We start from the raw sequence: 17,361 nt of genomic DNA on the forward strand, positions 1-17,361 counted from the left end.
ACTACCTTTCCTTTTTTTTTTTTCTTCCCCAACTCCAGCAACACGACAGACTTTTCCATTTCCATGACCCCCGAACAGCCTGCAAGGCCAAAGACACACGCTCTCCATTCTCAAGGAGAAGCATCTCTTTCAGCAAACAGAAAAGAATTCCAATCCTGAGGCAGAAACAAATTCTAAAAGCGATGCAAGAGAAGATACCCTCTCCTTGGGCAGGACTTCTTGGGACCACTTTTCCCAAACAGGACCACAGTCTGGCATTTATTGACATCCTATAATTTCCTATTTGCTCTACCATGAAATTAATATTTACATGCAATAACATCACCTCGCGAGGAAACAAAAGAGGTTTTTCTAAAACGAAGTCTGAATGTCATCGCCATTTTGGAATCCGGAATTACTTTCTCCTTTACTCAAGTCCATGGAGCCGTAAGGGTTTTCTTCGCTGCTTGCTTGCTTTTTCCTGTTAAAGAAAGTGAAGTCGCCCTAGTATCATGATCGCGAGAATGACATGGCCTCCCTTGGACGCCACTGGGCCCGAGCATCTTTTCCGTCTCAGCACCTAATCACCTGTACTCATATGTGCGTATCAGGCCCCTCTTGATGGACCATAAGCACCCAGAGTGCAGTGAATTCACTTCTTTAGCCCCAAGATCCGTTGGTGCGATGGCTGGCAGAGCAGGAGACCGGTTAGGGTACAAGCTCTGGAGTCAGAGAGAGGGGCCTCTGTGCCTCAGTTTCCCTCTTTGGAAAATGATGGCAATTGTGTGAAGTCAATGAAATAACGCTGGCAGGGTACTCATGGTACCTGGCATGCAATCCTCAACAAATAGTAACCATTATTACTATCTTTAGGGTCTCAGTGCCCACTTAGCCAATCACTCATTTTATTTGTTTGTTTGTTTGTTTGTTTATGGCCATGCCTGAAGCCTGTGGAAGTTTCTGGACCAGAGATCAAACCTCTATCACAGCAGTGACCCAAGCCAGTGCAGTGACAATGTCAAGTCTCTAACCACTAGGCCACCAGGGAACTCCCTCCAATCACTTCATTTTAAAGAGTTTCCCTACTATATTACCCACTTCCAAAGTATAAAGATCAGGGGAGGAGGGCCAGCTTTTTGTACATCAACCAGCTTTACGAACTGAGCATCTAGCCATATAAGTTACAGACTAGCTGTGCAAACTTGAGAGTTTCTTGGCCTCGCTGAATTTCAGTTTTATATACCCATGAAGATAATTACATATTTACAGCATAAATTTGCTAAGAACTTTAATGTACCTAAGTACTGAGCAAGGTAAACAGTCTTATTTTTCTATGTTCTTTCTATCAACATAATGCGTAGCACGAAGGAGGTGCCGCCAAAGACGTTCTGTAAAGAATTACCTTTGGAATAGTAGCTCATGGGCAAATTCTTAGCACATAGAGGGGAGCTTCTTAAACTATAATATGCACATGAATCACCTGGGGGTCTTATTAAATTTTGATTCTCATGCATCAGGTCTCAAAAAAACTGATCGTTTTTGTTGGCTTTGGGAGGAAATTTAGAAGCAAAAAGTGACACACAGACTCTATGTATCCTTTTGTATTAAAAAAAATGTGAACTATACGGATGTGTTCTATTCAATGCCTGATTGTTTATTTTTTATTTTTTGGCTGCACCCACAGCATATGGAAGTTCCCAGGCTAGGGACTGAATACAAGGCTACAGCTGCAACCTACACCGCAGCTGTGGCAATGCTATCCTTAACTCACTGCACCAGGCCAGGGATCAAACCTGTGCCACCTGAGACAATGCTGGATCCTTAATCCGCTGTGCCACAGTGGGAACTTCATGTGCCTAATTTTTAAAATGAAGACCTTTGGGAGTTCCCATTGTGGCTCAGTGGAAACACATCTGACTAGTATCCATGAGAATGCAGGTTCGATCCCGGGCCTCGCTGAGTGGGTTGGGGATCTGGTATTGCCATGAGCTGTGGTGAAGGCTGCAGACTCGGCTTGGGTTCCATGTTGCTGTGGCCGTGGCCAGCAGCTATAGCTCTGATTCGACCCCTAGCCTGGGTTGCGCGGGTGTAGGACAATTGGATATGCCTCGGGTGAGGCTCTAAAAAGCAAAAAACAAAAACCAAAAAAAAAAAAAAAGAAGAAGATGAAGAAGATCTTTGGGGGAACAAAAATACAGTGAAGAAAAATGAGCAAAATAAACTAGTGCCTGTAAAAAATTAAAGAACACGTTTAAACAAAGTGTACAGAGCGTTTGTTAGGTCCTATAAAATAGTGTTAACCTCAATTACATCAGCCCAGCAAAAGGAAATTATTTTCTCAAAGTCAAAAAACAAATTTAGTGGCAGAGCTGGACTATAAATCAGGTCTCTGGGGATTTAAATCCCCAGTGACCTTGGATCTTCCACTCAAGAACAAATTCGAGGATGCCTGTCCCATGAACTGAGGGGACAGCAGGGCGTCCGAGAAGGAATGAAGATGATTCACGTGGAACAGTTGGAAGCAAATGTCAGAGGTCATCCTTGAATGATTTCACAGCTCAGACCCATCACGAACCCAGTCTCTAGGGTCCCTGCTGGACCAAGGAGGACCCATCAGTAAGGACAGTCCCTGAGCCCACCCATCCATGCTGCGCTTGGAGGGCCTCTGAGCAGTAGGGAAATGAGCTGCGGCCAGCTGTCCCCAGGCTGGACCTCTCCTGTCTGGTAGGGGTAGGGCTCGCAAGGAAGGCAAAGTGCTGATGAAATCTGATACATTTCTAGGGGGTGCACAAGAATCTTTAGGTGCAAAATGGTCCAAATAAGTAACTGGCTTGTCCAACCTCCCACTTACTGCAAATTTTCCAGTTATTTTCTTCCTAACCTTTCTGTTTTAGGACAGATAAGACAAGGAAAGGTCACTTACTTCCTTCTATCTCTGATCCCGGTGAAGATGAGCACGACGATACCGACCACTACCAATCCCATCACCACCCCAAAGATAATCAGCCATACGGTGACAGGTGGCTCATCGGGGGGTCCCAGCGTTGGCTGAATCCCCAGAAACTCCAGGGTGTTGTCATCCAGGCGGAAAGCATCGTTGATCCGGCTCCGAGACATACTATTCCCCAAAGCAAAACACGGAGGCAAAAGGGACACTTAGCAAAAGAGAATGGCCGGCAATTATTTACTCCTTCTAGCAACCTTCCCAGAAGATATGATAAGACTTATCCTAAAAATGGACACCCCAAAGAGCAAAGACATCAAAGTGAACACCCAGTTCAGTGGAAGGTCTGAGTTTTGACAACTAGGCCTCTTGCAACCTGGATGAGGTTTGGAAACAGCTTCACTGGAAAACTGGGTTGCAAGTGTGGAGGCGGGCAAATGGTCAGCACGCGTTCATTTGTGACTACTGTGCTGAAAAGGCAAGCCTGGCAGGTTGACTAAGAATTTCCCTTCTGTCAGGGTATGTCTGCAATGCCTTTCTATCAAATAAGGGAAAAGCACAACTGGATACACCTCTTCCACGAATGAATCAGGCCCTGTACACAAGTCTCCACAGCTGTATTTTCCAAATAAAAGCTGTCGACATCCAAACAAAAGGCAGCACTGGGGAGAAACACAGGGAAGGCGCCTTTGCCAATTCCTCCAGTGCTAGGCTGGGATACGGCTGAATTGTCTAGAGGGGGAAAAGGGCGAAGATTCTCTCTTAAAAACAAAAAAGAGTGAAATGGGGAACATTGTGGATTGAAAACCAAAGGGCCTGGCACCCATCTTCCTGCTCCTGGGTCTAGCGCGGGTCAGGAGGTTGGAGGGGGTGAGGAATGACCCCCTTGGCAACCTCAGCCTGAACGCCTGCTCATTCTGGAAGGAGAAACACGTTGAGGACCCCGGCAGCTTCCAGGAGGACTGGGATCTTTCATGATGCTCTCAGCTGGCGCTTTTCCCCAAGACAAGCCATGTGGGGGCAGCCACTGGGTCTCTGGGCGGGCTCGGTTTAGGTACACCCCACTGAATCACATTTTGAAGGCAACACTCCGCCCCGCAGCTCTGGCTCTGCTTCCGGAGGTGACCGGCAGCTCAGGAGCGCCACCTTGTGAGAAACTCGTGTACCACGGGGAGCGCAAGCTTTATTTTTTGAGTTTTGAGTTTTATTTTTTAAGACCAGGGGAAACCTCTACATCTATGCAGTCTTCAGTCTTGCTGTTTTGGGAAGCAGCTATGACACAGAAAACTGTTCCTTCTAAACAGTCAATGCCGACCGCAAGTCCCTCTGCTGGTGGGGAGGCTAACCAGGGTGTGAGGAATCCTAGGCTGGCCTACCTTGTCTTCAAAAGAAGCCTACGGCAAAGTCCCCAAAGCAAAGGATGAAAACACCTGTCCACGGCCCCTCTGCCCTTAGCGTTTTCCAGACGTGCTGGCCAGGCTTTCTTCAGCCGGGACCTGCCGCCTTTGCGCGAGAGCATTCTCAGGCCATGAGATGGGGCCCTGTGTGCAGGCCGGCGATGCTGGGGAATGACTGTCACCTGTAAGCACGTCTCAACCAGTGGCTGATGGGAGTTGGTGTATAAGCACCTAGCGCGGATGGCCCAGTTCAGGTGCCTTTTCTTACGCTGGCCTCTCAGAATCCCCAGGAGGATGGAACGCTGGTTGTCCAGTGTCACTTGCTCACTTACTGCCTTCCTTCTGCTCTCTGTCTCCTCCCCACATTCCTCCATCAGCGCCTCTTTTTTTTTTTTTTTTTTTTTGCCTTTTCTAGGGCCGCTCCCACGGCATATGGAGGTTCCCAGGCTAGGGGTCGAATCGGAGCTGTAGCCACCGGCCTATGCCAGAGCCACAGCAACGCCGGATCCTTAACCCACCGAGCAAGGCCAGGGATCAAACCCGCAACCCCAAGGTTCCTAGTCGGATTCGTTAACCACTGTGCCATGACAGGAACTCCCATCAGCGTCTCTTGAGATCAGCTCCCAAACAGACTTCCAACACTCCAACCCTTGTCTAAGGACCTGCACCTGGGGAAACTCAGTTAAGACAACCCCCCTGCTACGAGATCCTCCTGGAGTTCAGACCCGCGTTTTTAAGATGAGGGACAACATGTAAATGACCCGGGACACTGCCGGGCGCCTGGGGACACGCCAACTAGTAGTTCCTGCTGCTGCGCCCCCGGCTGAGCCCCTGGCCCTGGAAAGGACGTCATTACCTGATGGCCTCTTCGACGTCACTTCTGGGAATGATGTCAGACATGTTGGCAGGTGAGGTGACAAAGAAGTTGAAGGAGATTCTTGGCTTCAAGTCACTCACCCACACGTCCTCCGCCCTGTGGAGAAACAAAGGACACAGCTTCCCCGCTGGCACAGAGGACGCTGTCCAGAGCTCCTGCTGGGGAAAGCAGCATGGGGGAGGACCCCGGGCTGAGGGAGAGGGACACGGGCAGGGCCGGCAATGGAAGGGCCCGCCGGTCCACTCAGCCTTAACACGGCCCAAAGCACAGGAACTCATCTATGCAGGTTGAGATGGCAAGTCTTGGCACTACTGGTTCTGCCATCACATAAGAACCATAGGTTTTTTTTTTTTCAAGGATAGAAATATTTCAAACGGGAAGCCCCAGCAGCATCAGCAAGGAGTCAGTGGCGACCAAGGACTGTGATCAACAGCATGGCGGGCGGCAAGGCCTCGGTTCCATGGGCAGGAGTGGTGCGTTTACATCTTCCAGCCCTGCCCCTCCCAGCAAAAGACCTCGTGCCACCCCCACGGCGGAGGGGGAGGCGGGGGGTTCACAGTACAATGTGGCAGGACTGCACTCTCACGCCACCAGATGCAGCCCAGTGAAACCCAAGGCAGATCATGGGGCGCAGAGGCTTCCTCACTCAGCAGCAAAGCCGATGGCCTTGGAAGGGCTTTGAGGTGCACAGGCACCTTCTCCTCGCCTTCCCACCCCCGTGGCCCAGTCCCCACTGTCTTCTATTCGCTCCCTCGGCTCCCGCCACGCTGGCCTCCTGGCAGCTCCTCCAGCAGGTCAAGGATATTTGCTCCTCGGGATCTTTCCACCTGCTATTTTCCCAACGGAAACACTGCCCTCATTTTCTGCACCTCTGGCTCTCTCTCCTGCTTCAGCTATTTGCTCAATTATTAACAGGCCTTCTCTGACCATTTTAGTTAAAATTGAACTCTACACACAACACACACACACCAGCAGTCTCCAGCCCCCTTTCTGTTGTTTTTCTCCCTCACCCTTGTCACCATCGAATTCTACTATATTTCACCTACATGTTTTGTTGATTGTCCACAACACACACACATAAAACACACACTTTAGAATATAAGCTCAATGAGAGGAGAGGTGGAAAGAATGGGAGAGGAAAAGAGGAGAGAGGAGGCAAGGGGAGGGGAAGAGGCCAGGAGAGGCCACTGAGTAACAATGCTCGTGCCATCTACAAGTCAACTAAGCCACAATCACCCCTAAACAGAGTGGTCCACGTTCCAGGAGAGCTAAGAGGTTTAAACGTTATTAGGAAGTTTTTCTTAATTTCACCTGAAGAAAAGTTGAAGCATAATATTTTCTCCAACCCACGGGTTACTGGCTGGGGTAACTTTTTTCTTTTCCTTTTCTTTCTTTAGGGCTGCATCCGAGGCATATGGTGATTCCCAGGCTAGGTGTCAAATCAGAGCTACAGCTGCCGGCCTACACCAACACCAGATCCGAGCCGCATCTGTGACCTACCCCACAGCTCACGGCAATGCCAGATCCTTAACCCACTGAGCGAGGCCAGGGGTCGAACCTGCATCCTCGTGGTTCCTAGTTGGATTTGTTTCCACTGAGCCACGACGGGAACTCCCTGGCTGGAGTAACTTGAGGGCACAGCAAATCCACTCACCCAAATGGAATGGTCTCATTTTTGACTTTTGAAAAATACTTTCTCATGGCGTAGGCAATAGATGACCGGAATAGATACATTTCATTGTCATTCCATTCATACTGCAAGTTCAAAAGAAAAACACTGCTCAGGAGAGACTGTGGGGCACATTACAACCTGGTACTCCACCCGCATTATTTTTAAATTGTCTAATATTCCAAAGATTCTTACTCTGCATTAGTACCTCAGCATCGCGTGGAGGGCTTACTCAACCATGGCACATGGGGGGGCCTAGCCTCGGGGTCTCTGATTCAGAAGGTCAGGGACAAGACCCAGGGACCTGCAGCTCTAACAAGCTCCCAGGTGGTGCTAACACTGCTCGTTCAGCAACCTCGCTTTGAGAACCACTGGCTTCACTGGCCCTTTCAGTTTAGTTCGATGTCAGCTGAAATAAACACCCGAGGGCAGGTTTATAGGTGGGAGTCAGGTTTATAGGTGGGAGTCAGGTGAGCCCTTGGTTTGGGTTACAATGTCCATATACGCTGAGTTTTGACTATTTTTTTTTAGTAAGTTTGCAGATGTGTATAAATGTAAAAGAGATTTGAGTTTCAAAGGAAAAGGATAATGTTTTTAAAAGCAAGGTCACTTGTTCTTGATATTCAGCACTAAACCAATGGCTTGTGTATCTGCACGGTTCAGGAAAAAGTTGCTGAAAGAGAAAGGAGCAGTCGCTCCAGCAGGTGGAAGTAGAGATCAAGGAATAGCACGTACTACTGCTCTTATTAATATCATTACTAACGTTCGGGTTACTATTTCTATGCTCAAAAAAAATATGAAAAGCCAAGTTCTCAAAATAGTGGCAAAGATCCAGTTAGACTTTGCCACGAAATAGCTTGAACGGGGCAGCTATGCTGGCCCTGAAAGGTAGGTGGCTAAAAGTGGTTTCTGGTCTCCTCAAAGCAGCCTGTTGCTCAGTGGACAGGCCTCAAAATGTTACACCATGAACCCCTCTGAAGAGTGTGGACCAATCCCTCAGTGCATGGAAAGAAAACGCAGGGACAGGCATCAAGAAAAAAAAGACAATTGAAAAGGATCCTTATCTACTCAATATTTTAAATTCAAGTCGTTAAAATTTATTGTCCAAGGAAGAGCGAAAAAACACTATGACAGAGAAATAATCCCAGAAACACTTGATGATTGTTAAGAAATAGGAACTTGAACTTTTAGAGTTTGGGAAGTGATGCACCTCCATTTTTATTATTTCTTTCTTAAGTTTTCATTTTTTACTTCTATGATTTTATTTATATTTAGATGTCTTATCTGTGAAAATTACACGACAGCTACTGTGGAGCCCTGGACAATACTGAACTTCCCAGGAAAAGTAAGCGGGTAGAAATGCAATCGTCGGGTCTGTCCAAGGCAAATAATACCTGGTCTAGCACCTTGGACTATTTCATCCACCAGCACCAGGTTGCCCTCTAATCCTGCAAAGCCTTCAGGCTGCCACACGCCCACCCAAGCCTTGGATCCCCACCTGCCCGGGGTGACCCTCTCCTCTCCTAGTTCCCAGTCAAAGCCACCATGCCTTCTAACCGGATCACATGAAGCAGGTGCTCAGAAGTAAGCTCGAGCTGATTCAAAGAATTCACATGAAGGTGTAGGTAATAGGATTTTCTATAAAACCTTGTGTTGTCTTGAAATGAATCTCTCCATCGGTGGTGGTTTGCAAACCGTGCTGGAATTGGAATCCCCTGGGGAGCTTTTACGACTATGGGTGCCACACTCCAGGGCAATTTGGTCAGAATCTCGGGGAGTGGGACTCCATCCCACAGGACGCCGATGTGCAACCAGGCTTGAGCAACAGGGCTCTAAATCAGAGCTTCTCAGTCTACCACACCATCTGGGGACTTGTTCAAATGCAGGTTGTGATTAAGCAGGTCCAGGGCTGGGGGCCAAGCTTAAAACAAGCTTCCAGGATACAGATGATTGACTAAAACAAAACAAAGCAAAACTGCCTACACTACGTCTAAAAAAGAATCTCGCAAAATATAACTGTGTCCTCTTTTTCAAATACAACTAATGGTGGGCAGAGTGAATTGGGAGGATGGGCATTTGATACTTTGGATGTTTTCTCACTGATCTTCAAAGTCACAAGGAAAGAAGGAGGCATTGTCAATCCAATAGGGAATGTGTTACTTTAAAAAAAAAAAAAAAAAGATCCAAAAGCCAAAGGCCAGGAGTTCCCGTCATGGCACAGTGGAAACGAGTCCAACTAGGAACCATGAGGTTGCGGGTTTGATCCCTGGCCTCACTCAGTGGGTTAAGGATCGGGCGTTGCCAGGAGCTGTGGTATAGGTCACAGATGCGGCTTGGATCTGGCATTGCTGTGGCTGTGGTGTAGGCCGGCAGCTGTAGCTCTGATTCGACCCCTAGCCTGGGAACCTCCATATGCCACAGGTGTGGCCCTAAAAAAAAAAAAAAAGAAAAAAAAGAAAAAAGCTGAAGGCCAGAATCTTGGGCTTTTTAAGAGAACCACATGCCCTCTCATCTTTTAGATCACACTGGAATGGGCTTGTTGTGTCCTATTCAAGAGAATGCACTGAAAAGTTACAGACAGGATGTCTAGAATACTCACTGCATCTTCTCCAAGAGCTGATTTTAGGCTTATCCTCACTTTGATGCTTTGGTCAGCATCTGATTAAAAAGAAATAATAGACCATTGTTACATATGACAGATTGACCATGTGTGTTCATTTTCTTCCTCTCCCAATATCCCACTAAAGTGAGAGTAAAGGACTTTTTTAAAGGCATAAACACACTTTTGGAAAATGAGAAGTTATGGAGAAGTGGTTAAGTGCTTTCTCAAGGGTCAGGAAGCCATGGCTTAATGTGTACACAGAGGCAGTACGGAGCCCCAGAAAATCCCAGAGAGGTTTGGTATTAAGGTACAGCAAGAGGTAAGAAGATACGGGACTGAAAACAAGGGGAATGAAAGTCAAGGTTTGGTTAAAGGCACTTTGGGGGACAGGTGATGCTCCTACCCCTTGACCTCTTGCTTAGAAAGTCACTTGGAGGCTGTGCTGCAGCAAAACAAGAGGTAGTCCACAAAAGGAGACATGGCATCCAGGAAGCAGTGGATTCAACTCAGGACAGCAGCAAAGGGATGACTCAGGATGAAAACTGTGATCCAGATTGAGACAGGAGAACGCTAAGAGGGAGTCCTTTAGAGAGAAAAATGAAACTGAAAAGAATAGATATGTTGGAAGAGTTGGAAAAGATGAATGCCACACAGACAGCAAATTAGGCATGCAAAAAAATTTGAGGCAATAGAAACTCCAGGACAAACAAAAAGCCACATAAGAAAGGATATAAAATAGTACATTACTCGGTTCTACAGGCATGATGCAAATACTGATAATTTCTTTACTAAAAGTACATTAAACTTCATTGGGGAATTAGGAAAGGAGATGGAAGAGTAGGTAGAAGTGCATGCCTAAAACTGACCAATAGCGAGATGAAAATATAAATAAATTGTGTAGAAATATGAATGTAACTGCCAGAAAGGAGAGGAAAGAGCATTAATATTGTTACGAGTGTTTTTCTTTTTTTTCCTTTTTTTTTTTTTTTTTGTCTTTTTGCTATTTCTTTGGGCCGCTCCCGCGGCATATGGAGGTTCCCAGGCTAGGGGTCCAATCGGAGCTGCAGCCACTGGCCTACGCCAGAGCCACAGCAACGCGGGATCTGAGCTGCGTCTGCAACCTACACTATAGCTCACGGCAACGCCGGATTGTTAACCCACTGAGCAAGGGCAGGGACCGAACCCGCAACCTCATGGTTCCTAGTCGGATTCGTTAACCACTGCGCCACGATGGGAACTCCCGAGTGTTTTTCTTTTAAGAACAGGATTTGAGTATAGTGGGTTGAGGACTGCTAAACTCTTTGAAATACAGGGCTAGTCAAGCAGACTTGAAAAAAGCGAGCGAGGTCGTTTTTACCGTGCCAGGCACATAGTACGTGTTCAACAAATGTGTTTACTCCCAGAAAAAAATGGCAATGGCCACCATAGCACAGTCAGAAGCAGGGTCTAAGGAGAGGGAGGACATGCTTGTCTATGTCACTGTCCCATGAGACTGGGGCCCGTGAGGACCAGGGGACGTAGAAAGGGGACAAACAGAAACACGTCAACTAGGCATACTCACATGGGGTCCAGTCCGTGTTCCATCCCACAGACGAATTCCCGTTCTGGGCTTTCAGCCAGGTCAACAAGGGCTCGAAGTAGCTGAGCAGTGGTTTTACATCCATTGTCTTTACTCCGACAATATTTTCCAATGCTAAGGTCCAGGGTTCGGATTTTCCAAGGCTCAGCATTTGTCTACATGTAAAAAGGGGAGGGTGGGTTCAGGGCCTTTTGAGGGATTCCAGAGGTACATCTATTTACATGTACAATCTATGGTTTCTCCTCTTTGGCTTAATCAAGTTTGCTCCTGGCAGATAAGAAAATAGGCTTGTGTTATTGGATGTAGTCATCCTTCAATCTCTCTTCCCTTCCAGTTACTCCCAAAAGAGCTTTCTAGTTAGGACATGGACACAGGAGGTGGCCTGTCCAGCCATCACACAGTCCAGGTTCCTGTGTGATCACAAAACCAACATTTAATTTGTGGATGATGACATTTGGACGCCCCACATTTTCTTTTTTGAGCAAAGAAATCAAATTCAAACCCAGACCCAGAAAGAGTATTATTAAAGAGTAGGAGATGTTCAGTGTTTTGAGGTATCTCTTACAGCAGCTTCTGCCCAGCTTCAGTGGAATTTGAGATATCACATTTGTACAGGGGACCTTCATGTTTAGCTGTTCGACAAAGAGCTTCATGAAACTGGAACTGATAAATGGTCCTTGTGTAATATCTGTGAAACAGACAATGAAACACAAAAGTTGTCCTGTGTTAAGTTTTGGTGGTAGAGTCAGAGATTGGGGCATATATTTAAATTTTGAGGCCCTAGTAACCTAGGAAGTACTACTTAAACCTCTTTTCCCTCCAGAAAGACCCCATCACAAACCCAACAGACTCATCACACATGCCTTGAAGTATCCGTTGATAACAAGGCAATATTGTTTTGTGAACTGTTGGCTCACTTTTGTATTGTGTTTTACCGACTTATATGCCTTTAATATAAGTGACGCCAATGGATCCTGATGGCAGGTCAATAATATGATTTTCACTTCACAAGTAAAGAAAGCCACAGCTAATTCAAGATTGGGGGCTAATGGGTGAAAAACGTAGGTTTTTAGACTTCAAGTTAAAAATACTCCATTACAAATCACTCTGAACTCTACAGTAACAAGAAGACAAACAAAAAATATCTGTATGTCTCCCAAAGATACTATAAGTTCCTTGATCCTAAAGAAAAGATCTCATACAGGTTTTATTTAACTCAACACATCCAACACATCATGTTGAGTCGAATTGAAACTGATCATCTGTTTTGAGGTTGTAAGGGGAAGAGGGATGGAGAGAGGAAGAGAAATTAGTTGTCACCCTGTCCACAAATCCTAGAAGTTTCACAGTGAGAAGAAAACTGTCACTTACCGGATGAACGAGTAGTCTTCAGCAACATGGAACAGACATGCGGGGTCACAGTACGTTTCATCATGGGGCAGAGGTTCCACTACCCCAACTATCTCTCGCCTTGGAGGAAAAAAGAGGATCCATTAGCAGTGGGTCTCTCATCATGAGAAAGTGTCGATGGGTGCCGTTAGCGCAGTTTCATCAGCCAGTGGCGTTTCTACGGCATTGAAACTGAGACCAGTGTAAAGGATTACAGAATAAAGCCCAGCGTGTTGTCATCTCTGTTTGTTAACTCAGCCAGTCTAAACCACTGGAAAATAGCTGTACCTCCAGAACATTCATTGAATAAAGTGCTTGGCGTGGCCCAAAACACCGAAAGTCCTAATAATTCCTCTCTAGCACCAGCTCCTGGTGGAGAGAATTTTCTAAAAGGAGAATCTCACTTATTCCTGAAGGCTAGTGCAAGTGCCCCCTTTTGTGTGAGGCCTGCCCCGATCACAGCCACCCACCAGCATAGTGACCCCGCCAGCAACCTTGGCCTTCTCTAGCTGTGCCCCCTTTGTCATCTCTCTCTCCATTCTGTAATTATTCACGTCCAGCTCCTTCTTGCCCTGGAGACTTATGCTCCTAGAGGGAGCGGCCTTGTCTTGGTCACCTCTGGAGTTCCAGTGCCAGACATGATGGTCATTGCGAAGAAAAGGCTTCGTGTGTATTTGTACAGCGAATGGAGTAATTAATGCACTAATGAATCATTTTAACGGTCTGATTCCATGCACCTTTGGAAATAAACTAAAAGGGATCAAAAATTAATTCAGTTAGAAAAAAAGTATGGGAGTTCCTGCTGTGTGGCTCAGTGGTTCACGAACATGACCAGTATCCCTGAGGACGCAGGTTTGATCCCTGGCCTCGCTCAGGGGGTTAAGGATCCAGTGTTGCCGTGAGCTGTGGTGTAGGCGGGGAGCTGCAGCTCTGATTAGACCCCTAGCCTGGGAACCTCCAGATGCCGCGGCTATAGCCCTAAAAAGACGAAGGAAAGAAAGAAAGAAAGAAAGAAAGAAAGAAAGAAAGAAAGAAAGAGAAAGAAAGAAAGAAAGAGAAAGAAAGAAAGGAAAAGAAAGAAAAAAAGAAAGAAAAAAAGAAAGAAAGAAAGAGAGAAAGAAAGAGAAAGAAAGAAAGAGAAAGAGAGAAAGAGAAAGAAAAAGAAAGAAAGAGGGAAAAATACGGAAACTATGTATTTGGCATTGTTTAAACTGAATACATGTCTAGTTTGGGGCTCATGACAGACATAATTTCGGTAATACTCAACCGTTAGAAACAGCTATTAGAGATGCTGCCTCCTTTCTGCCAAGGAGGATTTGTGTCAACAGAGAGAATCTTGGCAGAAGAGTGGCATATCCGTAAGACTTAAACTTACAGATATGGGGCTGCATGTGACAATGGCAAATCTTCACTACAAAAAGGAAAAAGCAAGAAGAATAATTGACAGGAGTCTGACTAATAGGTGTGCAGCGATTTCTCCTTTCCGTCCTTGAATAAAGTGCTCGGCGTGGCCCCAAACACTTCCTCCCTCCCCTCCACCTGCCATCTTCTATCGAAACACTTTTGTCGTTCACTTCACAGCTGCATGGGCCAGGCACTGGGCCAGCACTTGGGACACAGTGATGAATCGTGAGGCACTGAACTACTGGACAGGCTCACCGTCTGTGCAGCAGGCTCTCTCTCACTAGCCTGGAACCCTCTCTCTCCTCTGCACACATCTGGTCGGCTCTGGCGTCTCTCTCAAAGCTCAACTTGGATGCCACTCCTCGTCTGCCGCTCCAGACAGGGCTCTGGCTCTCCCCTTGAATGCTCATGGGTCCCCACAGCCTCCCACCACAACCCAGCATGCTGCGGTGGTTTCATTTTCTGCCTCCCTCCATGGCTGGCAAGTTAGCTGAAGTCGAGGAGAACATCAGAAAACGACGGGCATCGGATCCCTGGTGCTTTACCTAAGATGTGGGGTCAACAGCTTTGTGTCAAAGAATGGACGAAAGGAAAAAATTAAAAATGACTAAATCGAACACTTCCTAAATAATGTCACGGCGTAATGGGTGACTCAACACTGAAGAAGATAGAGCATGAGAAATTATGTCACCTGACCCTGCTTGTCGGGCGGCAGAGGGTGGGGGTGGAAGTGGCGGAGCCAAGCTAATGTTGTCAGAGGGAAAGGCACCCAAATAGAGACGTAAAAAAATAAAAAGGAGGCAGTTAATGTGTGTGTGTGTACACACCAACGAAATGCTTTTAAATAGACGGCAAACTCATGAGAAAACACTTAACCGATTGCATATTCATTGACTTACTTCATCTCCCACCACTTTTGCATCCACTGCTCTTTGGGAATTTCGCCCTTAAAGACCATCCACCGCCACTTTTCTAACATGTAAGTAAACGGTAGCGTCCCAACAATTGTAAGCGCTTGTTTGAGGAGGAAGTTTATTTCCGTTTCTGAAAGTAAAATAGGAAAAGATAAATATTAAGACGAGGATGACAGCGGACCGTTCATGTTTGATAATGTCCTAATCTCAAGGTAGTCTTCCTTCAGATACACTTCATATGAGGACAATCACGTGAGAAGTCCTGGCAGTGGACAGAGGTATATGTCTATATTCATTTTCTCAGCTGAGGGATGTGGAGTAGGGTGAAGCCTTGGATAAAACAGGTTAAATAAATCCACAAGTAACCCCTAATCCTCTTGTTTCTATTCGTTTCAGTTGCCTTCCTTAAGCGCCTCTTATCAGAGCTGATGAGGGCTCTTTATCCACTTTCCTAGTCAGACTGTTGGTTCCCGTAAGTTCCGTGAAGGCAGCGACTGTTCCTGTCGCATTCAAGACGGTGCACCTGGCCTGCTCTCTGCTCCGTGATGCTCTCTGGGAGCCTTTGCTAAATAAACAAACATTAAACAGATGTGGCCCAAAGCCAGTAAACCAGGGAGGGAAAACCAAATAGAAAAAGACCCTCCCTGGAGGAAACCATTCACTGGATAATCAGAAGTACAATAGAGTTTAAATGTATTGACATCTTCCTTACTCGAGTTGAACACGCTTTAACAAATTATGTTATTTCATTTCCCCTTTATTGGCGATGTAACAAGATGGCAGAGCTCATATCCAGTGTCTCAGAGAAGCTCACTGGAATGTAAGTGGGGGACAATTTTCTACCGGGCAGATCACTGGATCTCTAGCGTCCAAAAAAAAAATGCTTTACGCATAGTAAATGTTCAGTAAGTATTTCTAGAAGAAGGCAGGAAGAGAGGGAGCAGGAGAGAGGGGGAGAAGGAACGAAGGACCTTTTCTTGCTTAACATCATTTACGCATCAAGGACAGAGCCAAGGAAAGGAGCGGAAGTTTTTCAAACCGGTGGCTTAACCATGCTTAGTCCTGTCTTAGCAATTCAACCATCTTTACCTGTTGTCAAAGAATACTAAAAAATGGTGAAAAGAAATAATCGTTAATTGACTTGAGAATGCTACTTTAAAGTTAGGAAACAGGTGTGGTTGCCGGGAACCCCCTTTCCTCCCGTGCTCCCATCGTGGGACGAGGCCGCTGCTCGTCTATCACCCACTGGGTCTGTGCTTTGCAGTAACTTTTTCAGACATGGTGATGGCTTTACACTGACCGACTCCCAGGTCCTTGTGAGATCATCAAGGTCTGGAGGCAGAAATCAAGGCAAAGGGAGTTGCCCACACAAGGAGGGACGCATGACCTCGACCTCCTCGACCCATGAGCTGATGCTTATGTCCCAAATCGCTCAAAGGACGGGAGAGAAATACATGGAAAAGAAGAACATATGTGGCTCTACATGTTCTCCTTTTACACGGAAAATCTGGATATCGTGAATACTTGCTGTGTCCCATCAAGTCCCTGCCATCCAAAGAGAAACAGGCTGCCCGAGGCAAAGACGCTAAAGGGTAGCCTGGGTCTGAGGGCTTGTCCCAAGGGCAAGCTCATGCTTCAGCTACATGAACTAAACATTTCAGTCTCTTCCAAGCCTGATATTCCACCACCTGTTCCTTAAGAACTCCCAAATGTCAAGTTAATGCTTTGCTTTGCATGATATTATGGGGAAAGTTGCGGATTCGCGTTCTGGTTCGGGTTCCGGTTCTGGTTCGCCACATGACTTTCTGACCTTGGGCTAGTTTCCCTCTCATCAAAATGGTTTTTAGAATCTGTCCCAGCTCCACCGTTTTGGTTTTTACCTAGAACCAGGGGGATAAAGTCAGAACTGTGACACTAATTAACCGGGTGACCTCAGATAAGCCATTTTAGTTCTGTGGGCTTATTTTAGCATCTATTCAAAAATCTTCAGTTAGATCATCCCAAGACCATTCGCTGAGTTACTGCTCATGCCCATTTCAAAGATACAAAATCAGAAGTTGGCCTGTTGTGATATAAATTTAAATGTTTTTATCTGTGGCAATTTCCAGTTACCCATAAATACCTTATACTTTATATGGCAAAGATGAAATACATCCTATGCATGACAATAAATACCTTTGCCCACATCAGACTAAAGAATCCTCCAAATAAGCCATGAAAACATATCCGTACCACTGTCTTCATAAAAATCAGGAGGCAGAAGACCAAGGGCTTTCAAATAGTGAGGAGTAGCTGCAGAAAGTGACATGATTTCCCCAACTGCCTCATGGAAACCTTCATTAGCTCCATTTCTGAGCAGGTAGGGCTGTATGGCATAAGCCATGTCATACTGGATGTGTCCCATCTCGTGATGCGCTGTCAGGAAGTCATCCATCGTCACTTTGGTGCACATCTTGATCCTGAACAAAAACGGGCCAGATCACAATGAATCTCCGTGAATTTTATTTAATCATCACAATAGAGTTATGTGGGGCGTTGACAGCAAGATTTAGTCACCAATGACTCTTGAGGAACCACCTTATATATTCTGGAAACTGTACTAGGTGC

The 17,361-nt window shown here is 46.2% G+C and overlaps 1 protein-coding gene across 1 annotated transcript in view; it reads right to left on the reverse strand.

The window, feature by feature from the left end:
* Positions 1-351: 351 nt before the first annotated feature.
* ACE2 (angiotensin converting enzyme 2) overlaps positions 352-17,361 on the reverse strand; it is a 51,387-nt gene continuing 34,377 nt past the window's right edge. Inside the window, 10 exon segments of the mRNA NM_001123070.1 lie at positions 352-460; positions 2,903-3,097; positions 5,177-5,293; positions 6,852-6,952; positions 9,466-9,524; positions 11,030-11,202; positions 11,613-11,735; positions 12,419-12,517; positions 14,740-14,884; positions 16,987-17,213. Of these exon segments, the coding sequence (NP_001116542.1) occupies positions 352-460; positions 2,903-3,097; positions 5,177-5,293; positions 6,852-6,952; positions 9,466-9,524; positions 11,030-11,202; positions 11,613-11,735; positions 12,419-12,517; positions 14,740-14,884; positions 16,987-17,213 (1,348 nt within the window).

This window comes from Sus scrofa, chromosome X, assembly GCF_054392235.1.
Source record: "Sus scrofa isolate SSC_HxYL_T2T_F1_AM1 chromosome X, Sscrofa_HxYL_maternal_Yorkshire_Landrace_v2.0, whole genome shotgun sequence".
In the NCBI taxonomy this organism is placed as follows: domain Eukaryota; kingdom Metazoa; phylum Chordata; class Mammalia; order Artiodactyla; family Suidae; genus Sus; species Sus scrofa.